Source organism: Leguminivora glycinivorella, chromosome 20 (genome assembly GCF_023078275.1).
Source record: "Leguminivora glycinivorella isolate SPB_JAAS2020 chromosome 20, LegGlyc_1.1, whole genome shotgun sequence".
Classification (NCBI taxonomy): domain Eukaryota; kingdom Metazoa; phylum Arthropoda; class Insecta; order Lepidoptera; family Tortricidae; genus Leguminivora; species Leguminivora glycinivorella.
The window spans coordinates 13,455,313-13,473,572 of NC_062990.1; the positions used below are offsets into that span (position 1 = coordinate 13,455,313).

Below are 18,260 nucleotides of genomic sequence, written 5' to 3' on the forward strand. Positions count from 1 at the left end.
CCGCCGTTGCCTCCGCCGTTGCCACCACCATTGCCGCCGCCATTGCCTCCACCGTTGCCGCCCCCATTGCCTCCGCCATTCCCTCCACCATTAATATCAGTATTATCCTGAAAAGATGGAAAAAAATATATATTAAGAAATACATGTTTCATTTAATTTGGTATAAACATAAGATATCTTTCACTAAACAAACTATGTATGTAGGTCTCTTGATTTTTCAAGAACGGGCAAGCAACTCAGTTCAAAACTTTACCTTTTGCAGCTTGCAAAAGGTAAAGTTTTGAACTGAAAAAAAAAATGCCGGAGCAAGTAACTATTTTTTCAATAAATATTGGTATGTAAAAAAAATCATACCCCTCCTGAATTATTGTTGTCATCCTAAAATAAAAGTTTTTATTTTATTTTACAAAATTCTGACAAAAACGAAAGACAAAATGTATGCTGTCGAATCTTAAAAAATGTTTCGAATATAGGAAAATGCAAAAAATCGTACCCCTCCTGAGTTGTTGTTGTCATCCTAAAATAAAAGTTTTTTTTTTAACTTTACTTCCCGATAAGAATTACATATTTATGGAGTTTAATTAAATTTAAATCGTGTTCTGAATGAAGGAAAATGATAAAAACGCACCCCTCCTGATTCGTTGCTTTTCTAAAACAAAATATTTTAAACTTTAGAGTTGCCGATGAAAATAACAGATGTTTAGATTCAAATCTTAAATCGTTACTATGATAATATGAAAGAAACTAACGTGTTTTTCACTTTGCTCTCTACTCCACTGAAAAAATAAAACATAATTGTAACAACAAAAGGAGAATATAATTATTCGCCTTTGTTACAGGCCCCACTCTGTATAAGTTGGTCGTATGCTTGTTTGCCACTACGTGGTATATACAAATGTGCGCGCAATTGGCACTGAAATTGGAGCAGTTTGATGTGTTCTTTAAAGGTAGGTACCCTTTTTGGGAATACAGGCGTCAGTTCTTGTATGTGTGTAATTGTGTATTAAGTCCACGGGTTAAAGCGGGCGCTCCTACATGATATACAATTTATAGACACCGTGACCGGGTTATTTATATGAAATGAAGCAAAATCTCAAATGCAAATTTGTTAAATAAAATATATAGAAATAATACAAAATTTCGCATACATGTTTCTCCGATTCTTTACTATACTGTAAAAAAAAATATGTATAAATATTTTGACTTCTTACAGATCTTCAATAATTTTTATTTTTAGTAGTTGTAAAAAAATCATACTCGGTCGTGAGATTCATGATGCCACTGAAGAAAAAAAAATACATTAATGAGTTTTTTATCACCGCAAGCTAAAAAAATATTAATGTTATTAGAAATTTGTTTTCATACGTGTTCATGATGCTTGGAATGCCACTGAAAGTTAAAAAAAAAAAATGATAAGAGTCTGATCGCATCTCTATCAAACCTTCAGATAAGGAAAAACACGGTATACAAGAATTTGTATTCAAAGCAAAAATTAATGATATTGCGTTAAAATCCAACGATATATTTAATAAAACACTTATTGATAGTATATTTATTTTATACTGGTGAACGGAAAAAAAAAATCTTACATCTTTGTGATCATTTTCGGTCCACTGAAAAAAAAAGTATTTTCATCAGACGCTTTACGAGTATCAGGAAAATAATGAAAAAATATTAAAATTATATAAAATTCAAATATCGTACATCGTGATGATGATGCTTGTGTTTTCCGCCTTTGTGCTGAAAATATAAAAATGTTGTCAAAAATTTGAACAAAAAAAATATGATTTTGTAAAGACATTACTAAGGAATCAATATAAAATTGGACACCCATTTCAACCTCTTAGGGGACGAATTTTGAAAAATCCTTCCTTAGTGCGCCTTTCCAAATTTGGAATCACTAGCACCAGCGTTTTGGGCTGTGGTTTGTTTTAAGTCGGTCAGTCGGTCATTCAGCCGGCGTATCATGCTTTCAATTTTATCACTTATCTGCGTGGATAAAGCACCCGCACGTTCTGGCAAGTATGTCAGTGTGAGAGTGACAGGTGTCTTATTCACGTTGATAAGTGATAAAATTGAAAGCATGATACGCCGGCAGGACTTTGCCATATATATATGAAATTAGTTCAATTGTTCATTGACTGTCATCGCAACTATAATTATATATATTGTACATTGTGAGAAACGTTTCATAAAATAATTATTGGGTGAAAATTAAGTCTTAAATCTAAAAAAAATCCTGTAAATAAGTTAATGATAACTAAAAAAATCAGTGTTTGGTTGAATTTATCGCCAGTATGAGGCTTATACACTGTATATAGTGTATATTTATTAATAATAAGAAATTAAATAAACAAAATTAGATATAAAATATATGTAACAATTTTCTTACATTATTGTGGTCCCACTGAAAAATTAAATATATTTATTTTTTATTAAATATAAAACCTAAGCTTCGTAAGTCCATCATTATATGAATTGTTTTCTTCATTGTTAGTATGAAGAATACAAATCAGGTGTCAATATCCTTGTACTAATTGTATTTGTATAAATTAATAGTTTAAAAAACACTAGAAAAACATGCCTACAAGACTTCTAACAAATCCAAAAACAGCTATGATACGATGTTCCATTATGAAGTTCCAGTTCATATCTTCCGGCTTCATCAACAGATCAGTTAGACAGTACCATATTATTGCACTGTCATCAGAACTTCATAGAGCTGCCAATTTTCATTACGCTTCGATGCTTAGAAGATGGTTAAATAAAAGCGCTGACGGTTTAGCGTTAAGAGCGGGCGGGCGACTTTCAAACCGGAGGCCGCGAGTTCGAAGCCCGGCTCGTACCAGAGCGGGTTGAGTTTTTCGGAACTTATGTGCGAAATGTCATTTGATATTTACTAGTAATTTTTCGGTGAAGGGAAACATCGTGAGGAAACAGGACAAATGCCAATAAGGCCTAGTTACCCTTCGGGTTGGAAGGTCAGAAGATGACAGTCGCTTTCGTAAAACTTGTGCCCTACGCAAAAAAAAACAACAAAAACTTAACTTGTAATATAAATTTAAGTACAATGAAAATCAAGAAATTAGTAGTTTTACCTTCTTACGATCCTCGTGCCACTGAAAAAAGAAAATATTTTTACTATATAATATAATACTAATATTTTTTTTTCAATTGTAAAATTATTAAAAAAAATAGTGGTATACCTACCTAAAGGAACCCGTTCCGTGCCATGCCGGGTCCAAAGGTCCCCATCACGATAGCAGCGTTACCCCGCTGATGGAGACCTGTTGTGCAAGCCATGACTTGGAACGGGGATCTTTTATTTTGTCTCTAAGGTTCTTTCCGATCTCTCGGAAGAGTTCACGCGCCTCCCTTCCCCAGGGCCCGGCTGTCTCGACCGCGACGGGCACAAAGTCGTATGTGGCTTCCAAGGCAGAGTACTTCAGGCGCTTGTTTTTGGCGGCAGTCTCTGCCGCTGAGCCTGCCGCACAGGCCTGCCGTCTTAACTGTGTGTCTGATATGAGATGCAGCAAATGTAATATAAATCAGTTTAACAGAGAATTATGGGAAACAAACCTTTTTATGTTTCGCCTCGTTCCACTGAAAATTAAAGCAATATTTATTTCAGTAATAAATAAATAAATAAATATTATAGGACATTCTTACACAGATTGACTGAGGCCCACGGTAAGCTCAAGAAGGCTTGTGTTGTGGGTACTCAGACAACGATATATATAATATATAAATATTTATATACATAGAAAACATCCATGACTCAGGAACAGTTATCTGTGCTCATCACACTAATAAATGCCCTTACCGGGATTCGAACCCGGGACCGCGGCGTAGCAGGCAGGGTCACTACCGACTGCGCCAGACCGGTAATAGACTGGAGAGTTACTCAAACTATTAATGAAACGGTATCTATATGTAAGTTAAAAGAAAAAAATCAGCAAATACCAGCCACAAGGGCACTTTTACACGTCACATACATATTTACAAAAGATTACACATTGAATTGAAGTTATAATTGATAATACTAATTCTAAGTTCTAACTGAAGTATAACTCAGTTACTATAACTCTATTATTTAAAACCAATACTTAATTATGAACTAACATCTTTGTGATTTTCTTCTTCAAACTGAAAATTAAAACAAACAAATATAATAATTATTTTTATGAACAGCTGACTTATTAAAAATATATTAATATATTAGTAGTAGTATAGTGTTGTGTTTCTGCCGGTGAGTAAGGCTGCCAGAGCTCAACGAGGGTGCGGGGTGCTGACGACGGAAGGACTTACGGAACTTATTTGTTCCGTCTATTGTCCTTTGAGTCGTCGGCAACCCAAACCCTCCTTTGAACTTGTACACTCCTTTTTGCTAACACAGCAAAGGGGAGTGTACAAGTTTCTAATGGAGTGGCAACGCGCATGTGACACTATTTGAGTTGCATGCGTCCATAGGTTACGGTGACCGCTTTCCATCAGGCGGGCCGTATGCTTGTTTGCCATCGACATAGTATAAAAAAAATAGTAAAATATATTTGTCGTACAGAATGATGTGCTTCTTCGCTCATCTGAAAGTTAAAAAAGATTTACTTTACTTACAGTTAAAATAAATTTTTATTTTTTAGTTTTATTTTGTATTTATTGTGTTTAATTTTGTTTAGAAAATTGTGTATGAATAATGAAAATAAAAAATGTTACATTAAAATAAATATAAAAATGTAAAATATATGCTTTAAAAAAAATAGGCAACTATAGCAACAAATTTATTGAGTGTTTTTAAGTAGTCACACTACATATTTATCTATACCAAGAAAAACCCCGTAATAAGATGCCATATAAGTATCAAAGAACAAATTACGGACACCTCCAGTGGTCAAGGCCGGATTCGAACCAGCATCTCATCTCATCAGCAATCCGTAACGCCATGAATCTCTAAGGTAGATTTTTAAAAATACAATTTTTCTTACTTGGGTGTGTCTCTCATGTTCTTCCTGAAAAATAAACAAAATGTTAATGAGCAATGGCAATGATAATTTAATGAGATTTTTATGAAAGAGAAAAATTGTGTAACAAAAATAACACAATTAGGTATCTTTTTTAACCGACTTCAAAAAAAGGAGGAGGCTCTCAATTCGACTGAATGTTTTTTTTTTCTGTTATGATTTTTGAGTTGGTAATGAATTTTTTATGTGCCTATTTAAGTGCTGCTGTACTGTTTATGAAATATAATTATATTCATTTATTGATTTTTCATGATATTACAATTATGTATTTAATTTAATTTGAACAATCATGAACCCTATTAGGGCATGGTATATTAAAAGGTTTAAAAGTTCCATGACGCTTTGGATTATCTGTTATGTCATTGTAACATGTTTCCGAATGTTTCTTTATTTAAATTACTAGGATCCATTGGTTAGTAACATAGTGACTTTGACTTATAATATATTGTTGAATGAATAATTAAATAATAAGTAAGTAACTAAAATAAATAAATGCTTACTTCATTTTTACCATGTTTTTTCCACTGCAAATAAAAAATAAAAAAGATTAACAATAGTAAAAATGAACAACCTTTAATACCCAAAGTTGATTTTGATGAGGTTTTAATCTTGCATGTGAAAAATATTAAATTATATTCTTACGCCATTCTTTGCATCATACTGAAATAAAGAATCTTTTCTGGTTATATCAGTAATTAACTATTATAAAAAATAATAAAACAAAAAAAATAGCAGGAGGTGCAACTGTAGTTGAATTCTTGTAACATGAGATTTTGAGAGTGTATCTATTAATTAAAAAAAAAACCTTCGGTAAAGCAGACAGAGAGTATGAACGTTACTGTGGTATTATTGTACTAGTATCATACAGTAGCATAAGGTTAACATATATTACGATTAAAATTAAAAATAGCTCACACTAAAATTTGGCAAAAACAATTAATTATCCACTGCCATAAGTATGCTTGGATTTCTGCTCATTTGTGACCCCACGATGCTTCAATATAGTTATAAATTAACGTAAATTATTTAAAATATACTAATTTAATATTACGTGTGAATTCTGAAAAAAAAAAACTTCAGCTCAGTGTTTCAATATATTAAATTGTAAACTTAAAATGAATACATACTTACATAGCTCTTGTGAAGGTTCATGACCTTGGTTGACTACAAGTGTGTACATACTTAAAAATTCTTCAGGATAAATTAAAGAATCCCAAAGGCAAAAAGGTTAAAAATTTAAAGAAATGGTTACCGATACCGATCAACCGGATCGAAACAAAGTCTGTAGTGGTACTCCCAGACTGGGCTGTTATTAATGTTATATATAACACGGTGTGATTGGGACAACGCACCATCGAGCCACCGCGATGTCCCTATGACCCCGTGTTATACGTATAAGTATAAAATTTATAACAGCGAGTGAGGCAGCACCATAAGACTCAAACTAATGCCTATTCTTGATGTCAGTTGCGTAGCAGACCATAGGCTCCCATGAGCCGATTCGAAATGTTTTTATAACGCAAAGAAAATAATTCATTTTTATACGAACATAAAAAACATACGCTAATGGCTCCTATCAACGAGAGTGCGGTGTGCTGGTGACGGAAGGACCTACGGAACTAAATTTGATTCGTCTATTGTCCTTTGAGTCGTCGGCAACCCGAACCCTCCTTAGAACTTTTACACTCCTTTTTGCTGTGTACTTAACACAGCAAAAGGTAGTGTACAAGTTTCTAATGGGTTGGCAACGCGTGTGTGACACTCCTTGAGTTGCGGGCGTCCATAGATTACGGTGACCACTTTCCATCAGACGGAACGTATGCTTTTTTGCCACCGACAGACACCGAAAAAATTATAATGAAACATTTAAGAGTTATTGATATATTATGTTATCGATGGCCAAAACAACAGCTGCTGCCAAATATTTATTTTTAATTAATTGTTCCCAGCGGTCCTATTACTAGTACCAAAGAGGATCGAGTATACAGAGTGGGGCCTGTAACAAAGGCGAAGAATTGAACTGTAGGCTATTCTCCTTATACTGATCAACATTTGTTCGGTGACTTTTAAAAATAACTTGTATTTTGATTTTTATCACCATTGAAAGTTTTTTCTAAGAGATAATGTATTGCGAATTCTGTTAAGTCTAAAGTGTGACAGACAACGTCAATGACAACAATAATGGCGTACATTGAAGCTAATATTTATTTTGTATGAAAAATTAAAAATTTAAAGACTTCATAATTTTTAAAAGTCACTGAACAAATGTTGATCAGTATAAGGAGAATAGCCTACAGTTCAATTCTTCGCCTTTGTTACAGGCCCCACTCTGTATATGTCTTTGCTAATGCTAATACCCACTACTTAGATGCGGGAAAAGTGCCAAAAATATGTATACACGCATTGCTTATGATTGTAGACACATTTTTGTAGTCGGCAACAAACATATGAATACAGCAGGTTGTGTATATATGTATTTTTGGCACTTCAGCTGTATAATATCTTTCTTGCTGGCTTTACAAGTTGGTATGATTGCTAAAAATTACCGATCCGCCTGATCCATGCGAAGACTGAAAAAAAAACTTCAGTTACGTACACTGGAAGATGTGAATGAATATTTTTAGCGCGAAGGAAAATTATCGTCACTACTTTTAAAAAACTTGTATCTTCGTCTGTCAATGAAAAGAAAATTGTAGTAAGTATGTATGGAATGCATATAGACTTACTGCGTTTTAACTTTGAGGAACAGCGTGAGATACGAGATTTATTAAAAGTAGTGACGATATGCCATTCAGTTATTGAATTAGCACCACTCAAATATTTCTATTACAGACTTTAAGCTAGCCAGGTGCCGTAGCCGAGTGCCATTTCTGCGACGCAAAACGAAAACGAAACGCCGCGAAAGGTAGTCTGTCTCAGTCGCGCCAATACGCAAGAGCGATAGAGATAGATATCTACAACCGTTTGGTTTCGTAAGTGTTTGTGTCATTCGGCTACGTACCCAGTAACTATAAAGTGATATTAGATTTTCTAACATTAATGTCGCCGACAAACTGAAATAAAAGTTTTGCGAAAAAAAAAACTTTTTAGGAATATTGTAAAATAAATATAAGTAACAAACATAACTCTAGTAAATCTGAATATATAAAGATAGCAAAAACTATATTTTATAAGATAAATAGATTGATTTATTGGCAAAAAAAGATTTAAAACTTTGAATCAAAATAAAAATAGATTACCCATGAACTGTTCCAACTCTGAAAATGGACACAATACAACAAAAATTAAAACTATAACTAAAGTCAATTCTTGTGATGTGTTTCACGATTTATTTATTATCACTTTATGCCATGAAATAAATCAATAAATAAGTATTATAGGATATTCTTACACAAACTGACTGAGTCCCACGGTAAGGTCAAGAAGGCTTGTGTTTGGGTACTCAGACAATGATATTATACGTATATAGTATACACATAGAGAACATCCGTGACTCAGGAATTATTTATTTAGACATTATTGCACGACCTAAAATTGTACAATTGGCGGACTTAATACCTTAAAGTATTCTCTACCAGTTTACCATTGGATTAAACAGAAACTTTATTTAGTGCAGGATTGAGGATATGTCTATATGTGCTAATCCCAGAAATAAATGGCCTTATTCAAATCTAAGACCGTGGCTTAGCCGGCAGGGCACCAGTGGTGCCGCACCACCCGTTAGGCCAGACCAGTCGTCAGATATAATATTATGTAGATATACAACTAAGTTTTAGATTTCCGTTACATTTGACACGTCTAAAATTTTTATTTATACATTTTTATACTGAATTTTATAAAAAAATACGATTATATTTCATATCTGTAATAAAGGTGATCAATCATTAATTACCGATGATTCTGAATGCGATGATGAAGAGTTCTGAAAAAAGAAGAGATTTCATTTAATGTAACCTTTTATTCAACATAATTTTATTATATATTCTACAAGCCAAGGCTTACACGATGGCTTCATTTTAAAAAGTTTATTTTTAGTCATGTTAAGTTTTGGTTGTGTTATTGTGTCATAAATTCATAACTTTTGATTAAAAAACAATCCATTACTTAGAACTGACCTAACCTTATTAGTTGGGAGAAAAACTGCCGTTTTATCCCGCCAGGTATCGCACAATCGACACTGCTTAACCTCAACTTGTCATCTGTCAAATCCTATACATATTTTGTTAATAACATTGTGAGATTACTTATATTGAGTAATATCTTATTTAAAATGGCCCTGTGTAGTGCTTTAGACTGCAAAAATAAAGGCGTTCACGCTTTCCCTAAAGACCCAAAGCGTAGAAAGGCTTGGGAGAAAGCGTTAAGAATCAAAAACTTTAAAGCAAAAGACTCATCGCGATTATGTTCCATGCATTTTACATCAGATGACTATTACGGACAAAGTATATACACAAGTAAGTTACTTAATTTATTTTCGATTTTCGTGATCTATATCCAAGCATCGAAACTTTAAAGCAATGATAACTTTCTTTCAGATTACGAGCCGAAAGCGAGATTCTTGAAGAAAACTGCCGTACCTTCAATATTTCCATTCAACGTTTCGAGATTAGATACGGCAAGTGCAACAGCCCGTCAGCAGCGACTTGAGATGAGGTCTCAGAAAAAGTTACGGTTTGAAGAGACTGTAACCCCATCAACAAGCCACCAACCATCTATGAATAAAGAAAGAACTGTGCCCCACTCCATGGATGTAGAAAAAACTGTAACTCCAACATCAATAAATCAAGAAAGTACAGTGCCAGTCTTCATGGACGTTGCTAGTGAAATAGAAATTAGTGCGGATATAAATGATTTTACAGTGCCTATTTTAAATAATCCTAAATTCTCGTCTAAAGAGACGCAAATTGACATGGAACATGTATTTGGAACAATACATAGATTCAAAAATGATGATAAAGCAATTAAATTTTATACAGGCTTCGAGTCTTACAGGAAATTCTATTTTGTTTACTCAACTTTGAGTCCTATGGCCCATAAAATACAGTATTATGGTAGTTCTGTTATTTTGCTCAGTACTGAAGATCAGTTCTTTTTAACAATAATGAAATTAAGACAAAATAAATGTATTTTTGAACTAAGCAAATTTTTTAATGTAAGTACTACTACGGTGTCAAATATATTTATTACCTGGATAAATTTTATTCATCAACTCTGGAGCAGAATAAACATATGGCCTAGTAAAGAATTAGTTCAATACTACATGCCTCAACATTTCAAAGAATATAATAAAAATATTCGAGTGATATTAGACGCTACTGAAATAGCTGTTCAAAAACCAAAAAACACCACTTCACAGCAAGCTTCATGGAGTAGTTATAAACATGCTAATACTCTTAAAGTGTTAGTTGGTGCAACTCCTGGTGGACTGCTTACTTATTGTTCACAGGCTTTTGCGGGCTCTATAAGTGATAGGCAAACTGTTGAACGAAGTGATCTCTTATCCAAGTGTCAAAGTGATGATACTATACTAGCCGACAGAGGATTTACTATTCAAGATATGTTTGCAGATAAAAATATAACCGTGAAGATTCCTTCTTTCCTAAAGGGAAAGTCCCAATTACCAGGTTTGACAGTCATAAAAGATAGAGAACTTGCAAGTAAACGTGTTCATATAGAAAGGATTATAGGTTTGACAAAAACCTACAAAATATTAAAGTCGGAATTGGATCACAGTTATGTTCCAATAGCAAGTAAAATATTTTTTGTTTGTTTTATGTGTTGCAACTTTAGAGAATGTATAATGAAAAAAAAATAACATGTTTCAATGTTTCTTTATTAAAGACAAATAATCTTTATACAAATATTTATTCAATATTGCACCCTCAAGGTCATGGACATAAAAATTGATTAAGCCCATGAGCATTTCATTGATGTAGGAATCATCCCTATCAATAAATAATACTTTTATGTCCTTAAAAGTATACACAATGAAATTACAGTACTTCCTTGTACTACAATATAGTTGTCCTTGTATTTGTGCATAATATGGATGTCTTTTTTTCAAACTTAACTTTCCATTAATATTTTCCAGGTATGGTACTGTAATTTCATTTATGATGCTATACCGTGCAGCATATGGGCACTTTACTTCAACCACAGTCTCCTCGCCTATCAACCCATCAGGAGAGGCAGCAAGAAATGGGTATTCTTCAGAAATGAATAATCCACATTTCTGCACATCTATATCAAACATCTCTTCATATTTTTGCAAAGCAATTATTTCATGAATTTTGCCATGGGTTGTTGCTCTAGTAAATATTGGCTTTGGTGACAGAATCTTCTCAATCGTGGATTTTTTTCCAACATGGGTACAGTGAGCCACTGTATAAAACATACTAGCTGTAATTCTGCATGCCCGCATTTCATGCCACTTAGCTGAATTATCTTGTCCTCTAGTATTTAGTTCCACTTCCTTTATCTTATCCGCAGTCACATTTTTAAAATATAAATCTTTCAACAACTTTTCTTCTCCCGATTCTTCACAATATGAGTGATCCCATTCTATACCATGAGGATTTCCTGGTTCACACATTTGGAGTAGAGGCATAGACGTCTCCCCATAGCCAACTGCCAAATTTCTGACATAATCTTCATAATTTTCCATTATATCTTCATTATTAAGTGGTTCATAATTACATGTTTTCTTCCTCTTACTGGGTAAATGTTGTGCACGAATGGGAGATTTCTGAAATATCTTTGTAGGTTTTTTGAATGTCATCAACTCCTGAGTACATGCTTGATGTAATAAAATGTACATCTTATTAACAATGTCATGAGCAGCTAACAACAATACAGAAACATGTTTGCAGCTTGCTTCTGTTCCACTACCGGCAGCACACTCACAATGGCACTCTTCTATAGAGCCTTCTTTAGTAACTTTGACATCAACCACATATGTTAAACTCTTCATGCTGGCTTTGCACTGCCCACGCAAATAAGTGAATATACCATCAGACGAATAACGTGCCGTAACAAGATGCCGAGACTCGTATAAAAGTTTCCCTTTCGGATGAGTGTTGAACCTGTAAAAGAAAATAAAGATTTTAGGCATTTCGTCTTTAATGATTTACAATATTAATTGAACACAGGGGTGTGTAAGATGTTAATTGAGGAACATACCGTTGAAAATATTCTTGAATTTCATGCAAGCTGATGTTGGGAATAGGCGAATCAGCGTTAATATCTCTGAAGGTATCAGAGGGTGGGCACGCATATGACCGGTCTTCATGGATATCCAGGGAAGCACCAAAGTTTTGGTTTCGATCATACGCCTCCAATCTAAAAGAAAATACTGCATTAGGGCATCGAAAATTAAAATTAACACTGAAAATAATCAACATAACCTCAAAAAATTTAAATGATTACCTTTGTATCAAAACAGCCTTTTTTCCAGCGACTGATGCATTTCTCCTTCGAAGCTCAGCTTGAAGTTCACGCACAGTCATAAATGAGTACATTTTAAGCAGTTAATCGCAAGGATTAGGAAATAAATCGCAACCACACACTTGACACGAAACGTAAACAAGGTACAGTCGCTTGGAGCGCCATCTGCTTTGAGCTTTTAGTTTGCCTCCTAGTTATTTTTGTATAATTACCTACATAAATATTTTTTTATAAAATAAATGGATGGGTAACGTTAGGATGAAAAAGGGATTAAAAAAAAAGATTACCCATGACGACTCATGCCGTTCCTGAAAACAATATGTTTAATAAGAAGCTGACACCAATTTTTGAGATTATTTTCTCAAACGGACTTCAGTGTGAGGTATGAGAGGACGCTTGGAGCGGAACATTCGGCGGTGTGGGCGTGCGTTCACCCTATGCAGCGTCGACTCAGAATAGTCAGAACACTTGTCTGAGCTGCAATAGGGATGACGACTACATAAAAAAATGGCATTCTGTTTAGTCCGTCAGTTAGATCGTCCAAAAATACTGAACACATATATTTCGCATCTTCTAATTAATGAAAAAATACAAAGATATATATCCTCAAAGTTCCGGAGTGGGGGCTTGTGACGTGACTTCTAAGTAAAAATTGTACCTAGGCGTGACGTCACGCGAAACTTCAACACACTGTACCGTCGTCATTTTTCGTTTACGAGAAAAAATAAAAAATATATATCTAAAATTCTTTGATAATCTAACTGACGGAGCGTACTCCGACTAATTTTTTAGTCGTCTCGCCTATAAACGAGAGTACATGCGCCGTGCGCGAGTGCTACTACGCAACTATGCACTCACTCCTCACCTACGGCGTAGAATTCTGGGCGCGCGCATCGGAATGGAACCGGGTGTTCGTCATGCAGAAGCGTGCAGTCCGGATTATAGCCGGTAAACCAACAGACGCCCCAGCACGGGAACTTTTCCGGGACCTCAAAATACTCCCACTGCCTTGCCTTTACCTGTACCAAGTGGCGGTTTTCACACGAGAAAATATGAATAAGTTCAAACTAAAGGGCACTAACAATAACTACCCCCTCCGTAGCAACGCTCATTCTAACAGACTGATCGGCGAACCATGCAAACTCGCTAAGTCCCAGCGATCGGTCTACTACACGGGAGCGGCCGTTTACAACCGCGTACCCGATAATATCAAAAACGCAACTACCATCGCGGGTTTCAAATTCAAATTAAAAATGTGGCTCATGGCCGAGCTTTTCTACGACTACGCGGAATACTTTAAGGTAGCTTAAAAGTCCTCTGCGCAATCACGACACACATTCATTTATATAAGAATATTATTCTTGTCAATTCAAGTCGAACCATACTCGACCTTACTCATTGTGTAATTGAAATTATGATGAAATTAATTAATACTAATTAAAAATATTTTCCTACTGTTTAACTTTAGGTACGACCTGTAACTTTTTTGTTATTAATAAAGAATTGTATTGTATTGTATTGTATTGTACAACGTTTTTTATACAAATAATAAAAGCGAAAATGCACCGATCATAAAAAATATACTATAATGTATAATTATATTGTATTATTATTGATAATTTACCGAAAGTATAGATTGTAAGTAAAAACTAAAATATTTATGACATTTCGTTTTATTATTGTTCTAATACTGATGCCATTTTCAGTATAGGGGTGCATGAATGATCTGTGAGATATGAAATACTTAGTAGATTCTGTAAGACTTATTTACTTATAAATTGAAATAGATATCATACATGAAAGAAAAAACGGCAAGGCCCACTGGTGGCCGAGCCGGGAATCGAACCCGGGTCTTCAGCTTACGCGGCTAACGTCTTTACCACTAGACCACACGCCCGCAAAAAAATAATTTGATTTGTTCCCTAGTTGTTATTTACTTATGTTAAAATTAAAACTTAGCTTTCCTAAAATATTTGTAAAATATCAGGGAGTAGTTAAATAAATACATTATAAAAATTAAAAAGTGGTTTATACATACGATTGTACTCACGTTATTATATCGCGACTGTTGCGACATGTTTAGGGTCACTTAGTACCGTATATTGATTAAATAGTTTAGAGAACATTGTTTTGACCGTTATAGGCTGAATATTTTTTGAGTTATTTATACCCATAATTAATCGTGCTTGGCTTATTTAAAAAAAAATATTATTACACTATGACTGCCTCCACCGCCGCCGCCACCGCCACCGCCATTGCCACCGCCATCCGCATAATAGTCGTCATTATTATTGGCATAGTCTTGGCCTCCGTTGCCGCTTCCACCGCCAGATCCACCGCCTCCGCTGCCTCCGCTGCCACCTCCACCGCCGCCACCTCCGCTTCCGCCCCCGCTTCCGCCTCCGCTTCCGCCTCCGCTACCGCCTCCGCTTCCGCCTCCGCCGCCACCTCCGCCACCTCCACCGCCCTAAATATAAAGACATACACTGAAATAAAAAGAACTATGCAAATTTTGCATAGTGACTTTTGAGGTCATAATGAACAATTTTTTTAAATGGGACCAATGATGAAATCACAAAAAAATTTGGCCGTTTCATACATTTTAACTGTCATAATGCCACTTATTTCTATGGAACAGCCAATTTTTTTTTTACGATTACAGCAACTTTTATTATGGAACCAATTCCATAATAAAAGTTGTTCATTATGCCCTCAAAAGTTATTATGCACAATTTGAACGGTCCTTTTTATTTCAGCCTGTATCAGGGGCGGCTCACTCCGCGATTTTATCGTCGCGCTACAAGTACCTCCTGGTGGCCGCGAGTTCCCGGCCTAATCAGGGGTGGCGCGCGTTCTCACGGAACGCACGTTCGCACTTTCTATTGGTACTTTACTTCGCGAGTTTTTTTTAAGGTTCATATGCGATGTCCGCGTGTGAATGGCTAATAATGCTTAGTTAAATAGACATCATGAATAAAATAGGACAATCTTACACAGATATCTACTATTGATTAAGTCCCAATAAAGTTCAATAAGGCTTGTGATGTTGGGACTTAAACCAATATATATAAATACTGTATATATATACCTAGAAAGTACATAAGAAGACTTGAATATAATAGTATAACATTTTATCTGAGTTTGTTTTTTTATCATGCAGAAACGTCTGCGAGCGATATAACATATTTTTAAATTAAAGAAAAATTGAAAAATTCACACCTCCGGCAGGACTCTAACCTGCGACCTCTGGCCTTGCCGGGGCCATTTTATCTGAGTATTAATTCGTTTTAATCCATAGGCAACTCTATCGTCTGACGCTGCGCACGTGCGGCTCGTTTCTTTGTTAGAATTATGTAGGCATTTAAAAGGCGGCATTTCGTGAACATCAAAGCAGTGGGCTTTCTGTACTTGTACTATAATATATTCTGTGCCTGTATAATAAAGAATCATACGTTTGTCGGAATTGTATGTACAATTGTACAATAGGGTAGATTTTTCGAGAAGCAAAGAACTTAATATGTATTTGTTTAATCGTTTTTAGAATGTTTATTATATGTTTATGTTGCATTTTTAAAGAAGTCCTTTAATAGGAGTGATTTTATTAATTATTTCGCTTTATATAAATAAATATGTGTGTATGAATTTTCAACACATATAAAAAAATTAGGGTGCTTAAGATATTGACATTTTTGACATAAATAAGTTAATTTCTTGTGACATGTGAGGACATGACTGTTATAGCTACTTGATAAAAAGTATTTTTTATAAATATGTACCTCGGGGCATATTTTCGGCTGAAAATTTTAAAAAGTCATATTATAAATGTATTATTAATAATTTGTTCAAAATTTGCTAAACAGGATAATATCTAAAAAATATTAGTTTTGGCGACTTACAGGGATAAGCTCGCCTTTGTACATAACCATTATAATTATTCACTGTACTTAAATAAAATACCTTAAATAAAAAAAAAACTTTTATGTAAATTAATTAAAATACATACCGCTTCAGTTGTAGCTTTCTTATCCTAAACATAAAAGATAAAAAAAATAACTTCTACTGAGACGAAGTGAAAGTTACCGAGAGAACCAAACATAATCAGGAAATTAAAAAAAAAATAAGGCATGACTTTTTTACACCGCATTTTCTTGTCTAGATTTTAGAAAGATTTTTTAGAAAATATCTAACAAATTACGTGGAACTTGTTACAGAAATGAGGACAACCTTCCCCTTTAGTATATTATCTTTACTTTAAATCTTTTTTCCTTTAATATAAACATATCTTCTGGGCGATCTCACTCCATCGTAGGTCAAATCTTTGCATTTGGCTAGTCTGTGGCCAAGATTAAGCCCATTTATAATAAGAAAAAAATTAAGATTCGTTAGCAGGCGCTTCGGCTTATTAGAAATTAAAAAAAAACCCTACTGTTAGAAAAATATTCAACAAAACATGAAACAGTTATTACCGGAATCCACTGCAATACATTAAACATACTTATAAATTTACAAAGAATATAATAGTTTTATATTATAATATTTTACACATAGTACGTGACGCATCGTTGCATTAAAATGAGTAAGTAAAAAAAAATACTTTTCGGTACAGATGGTCGTTTTTTTACGCACTAGTTCGAGAAGTGGTTCATTATATGCCAGGTCGAAACTTCGGAGGCTCATCTGTACTGAAAAACGTCGTACGATACACGTGCGAAAAGGAAATTCGTAACTCGTGTCGATTTAAAACACTCCCTTCGGTCGTGTTTTAATTTATCGCCACTCGTTTCGAACTTCCTTTTTTACGCACTTGTATCGTAATGTACTATTATTTATAAAAAAATGTTTAATCTCAATGAGAATTCTTCTTAAGTGTCAGGAGTAATACAACTTTACCGCTAAGCAAACCAAGCAATACACATGTATAATAAGTTCAATATGTATTAATTTTCCATACTTCAATGCTTCTACAATTAATAAGACGCATACCTTTTTTTGTGCATATTAAGAACACTAAGAATCTATGTACTTATTCTAGAAGCTCCAAATAAATAAAATAAAATAATATAATACTAGTTTGTAGAAGCCAAATAAAACTTTGTACTAAACCTACCTCGATGAATATGCACTGAAATAATAAATATTACTGATTAGTATGTACAGTCAGCTGTAAAAGTGCATTGAACCTTTTTAGCTAAGTTGACGTATAAAATAATTTATGTATAGTGTTCAAAACGAACGTAAATATATTATATTTCTAATGAAGTATTTTTTCATTAATATTTTACGTACCAACTGGAAAGGAATAAATAATAAATAGGTAATTAAAATTAATTATAATTACTTACACACTTTACGGTTAAAAATATTTGTAAGTCAGGACAACTATTTATAAACTTTACGTATAACATAAAAATAATGCATATTAACCATGATATCGAAACCTGTATTATTCATAAGAACTTGAAAAACAGAAAAAATAAGAAAAAGAGAATTATTGAAAATTATAAAATTACCTTTCCATCATCCGCTTTGTTGGCCTACAAAAAAATTTTTATGTAAATTGTATGGAAAGAAAAAAAACGAAATATTTCATGTTTTTCTGTTTATAAAAGCTGTTTTAAAGTTATGTTTTAAATTTAATTTGTTTAAAATATTATGTTGGAAAAATGCATCGATTATGATTAAAATTTTGTTAAATTGAAATATTATACAATTGTCTAATATTCAATTTACAATAAGAAAAATATTTTCGACATACCAGCTATGGAAACAAAAAATGTAAAATTTTATTATTTTATGCAT

At 33.8% G+C, this 18,260-nt stretch overlaps 2 protein-coding genes across 2 annotated transcripts; one reads left to right on the forward strand and one right to left on the reverse strand.

The window, feature by feature from the left end:
• Positions 1–348: 348 nt before the first annotated feature.
• LOC125236944 (keratin, type I cytoskeletal 9-like) lies at positions 349–16,381 on the reverse strand. Its single transcript, XM_048143862.1, has 24 exons — positions 16,358–16,381; positions 14,677–14,928; positions 12,749–12,769; positions 8,911–8,940; positions 8,258–8,275; positions 7,565–7,588; positions 6,070–6,078; positions 5,661–5,678; positions 5,519–5,542; positions 4,983–5,006; positions 4,560–4,583; positions 4,123–4,146; positions 3,580–3,603; positions 3,099–3,119; positions 2,393–2,407; positions 1,705–1,740; positions 1,590–1,613; positions 1,366–1,389; positions 1,258–1,281; positions 1,149–1,172; positions 750–776; positions 629–649; positions 494–517; positions 349–378 (listed from the first exon to the last, which is right to left on the reverse strand). The coding sequence occupies exons 1-24, from the start codon at positions 16,379–16,381 to the stop codon at positions 349–351; spliced, it is 786 nt and encodes a 261-aa protein (XP_047999819.1).
• LOC125237058 lies at positions 9,244–10,833 on the forward strand. Its single transcript, XM_048143999.1, has 2 exons — positions 9,244–9,472; positions 9,554–10,833. The coding sequence occupies exons 1-2, from the start codon at positions 9,289–9,291 to the stop codon at positions 10,831–10,833; spliced, it is 1,464 nt and encodes a 487-aa protein (XP_047999956.1). The 5' UTR covers positions 9,244–9,288.
• Positions 16,382–18,260: the final 1,879 nt, after the last annotated feature.

Coding starts and splice junctions, on each gene's coding strand:
- LOC125236944 (XM_048143862.1), bottom strand. CDS start 16,381: ATGTACAAAGGCGAGCTTATCCCT. Junction 4,584..4,982: donor AACATGAGAGACACACCCAA/GTAAGAAAAATT, acceptor TTTAACTTTCAG/ATGAGCGAAGAAGCACATCA. Junction 4,147..4,559: donor GCGAAGAAGCACATCATTCT/GTACGACAAATA, acceptor TTTAATTTTCAG/TTTGAAGAAGAAAATCACAA.
- LOC125237058 (XM_048143999.1), top strand. CDS start 9,289: ATGGCCCTGTGTAGTGCTTTAGACTGCAAAAATAAAGGCGTTCACGCT. Junction 9,473..9,553: donor CGGACAAAGTATATACACAA/GTAAGTTACTTA, acceptor ACTTTCTTTCAG/ATTACGAGCCGAAAGCGAGA.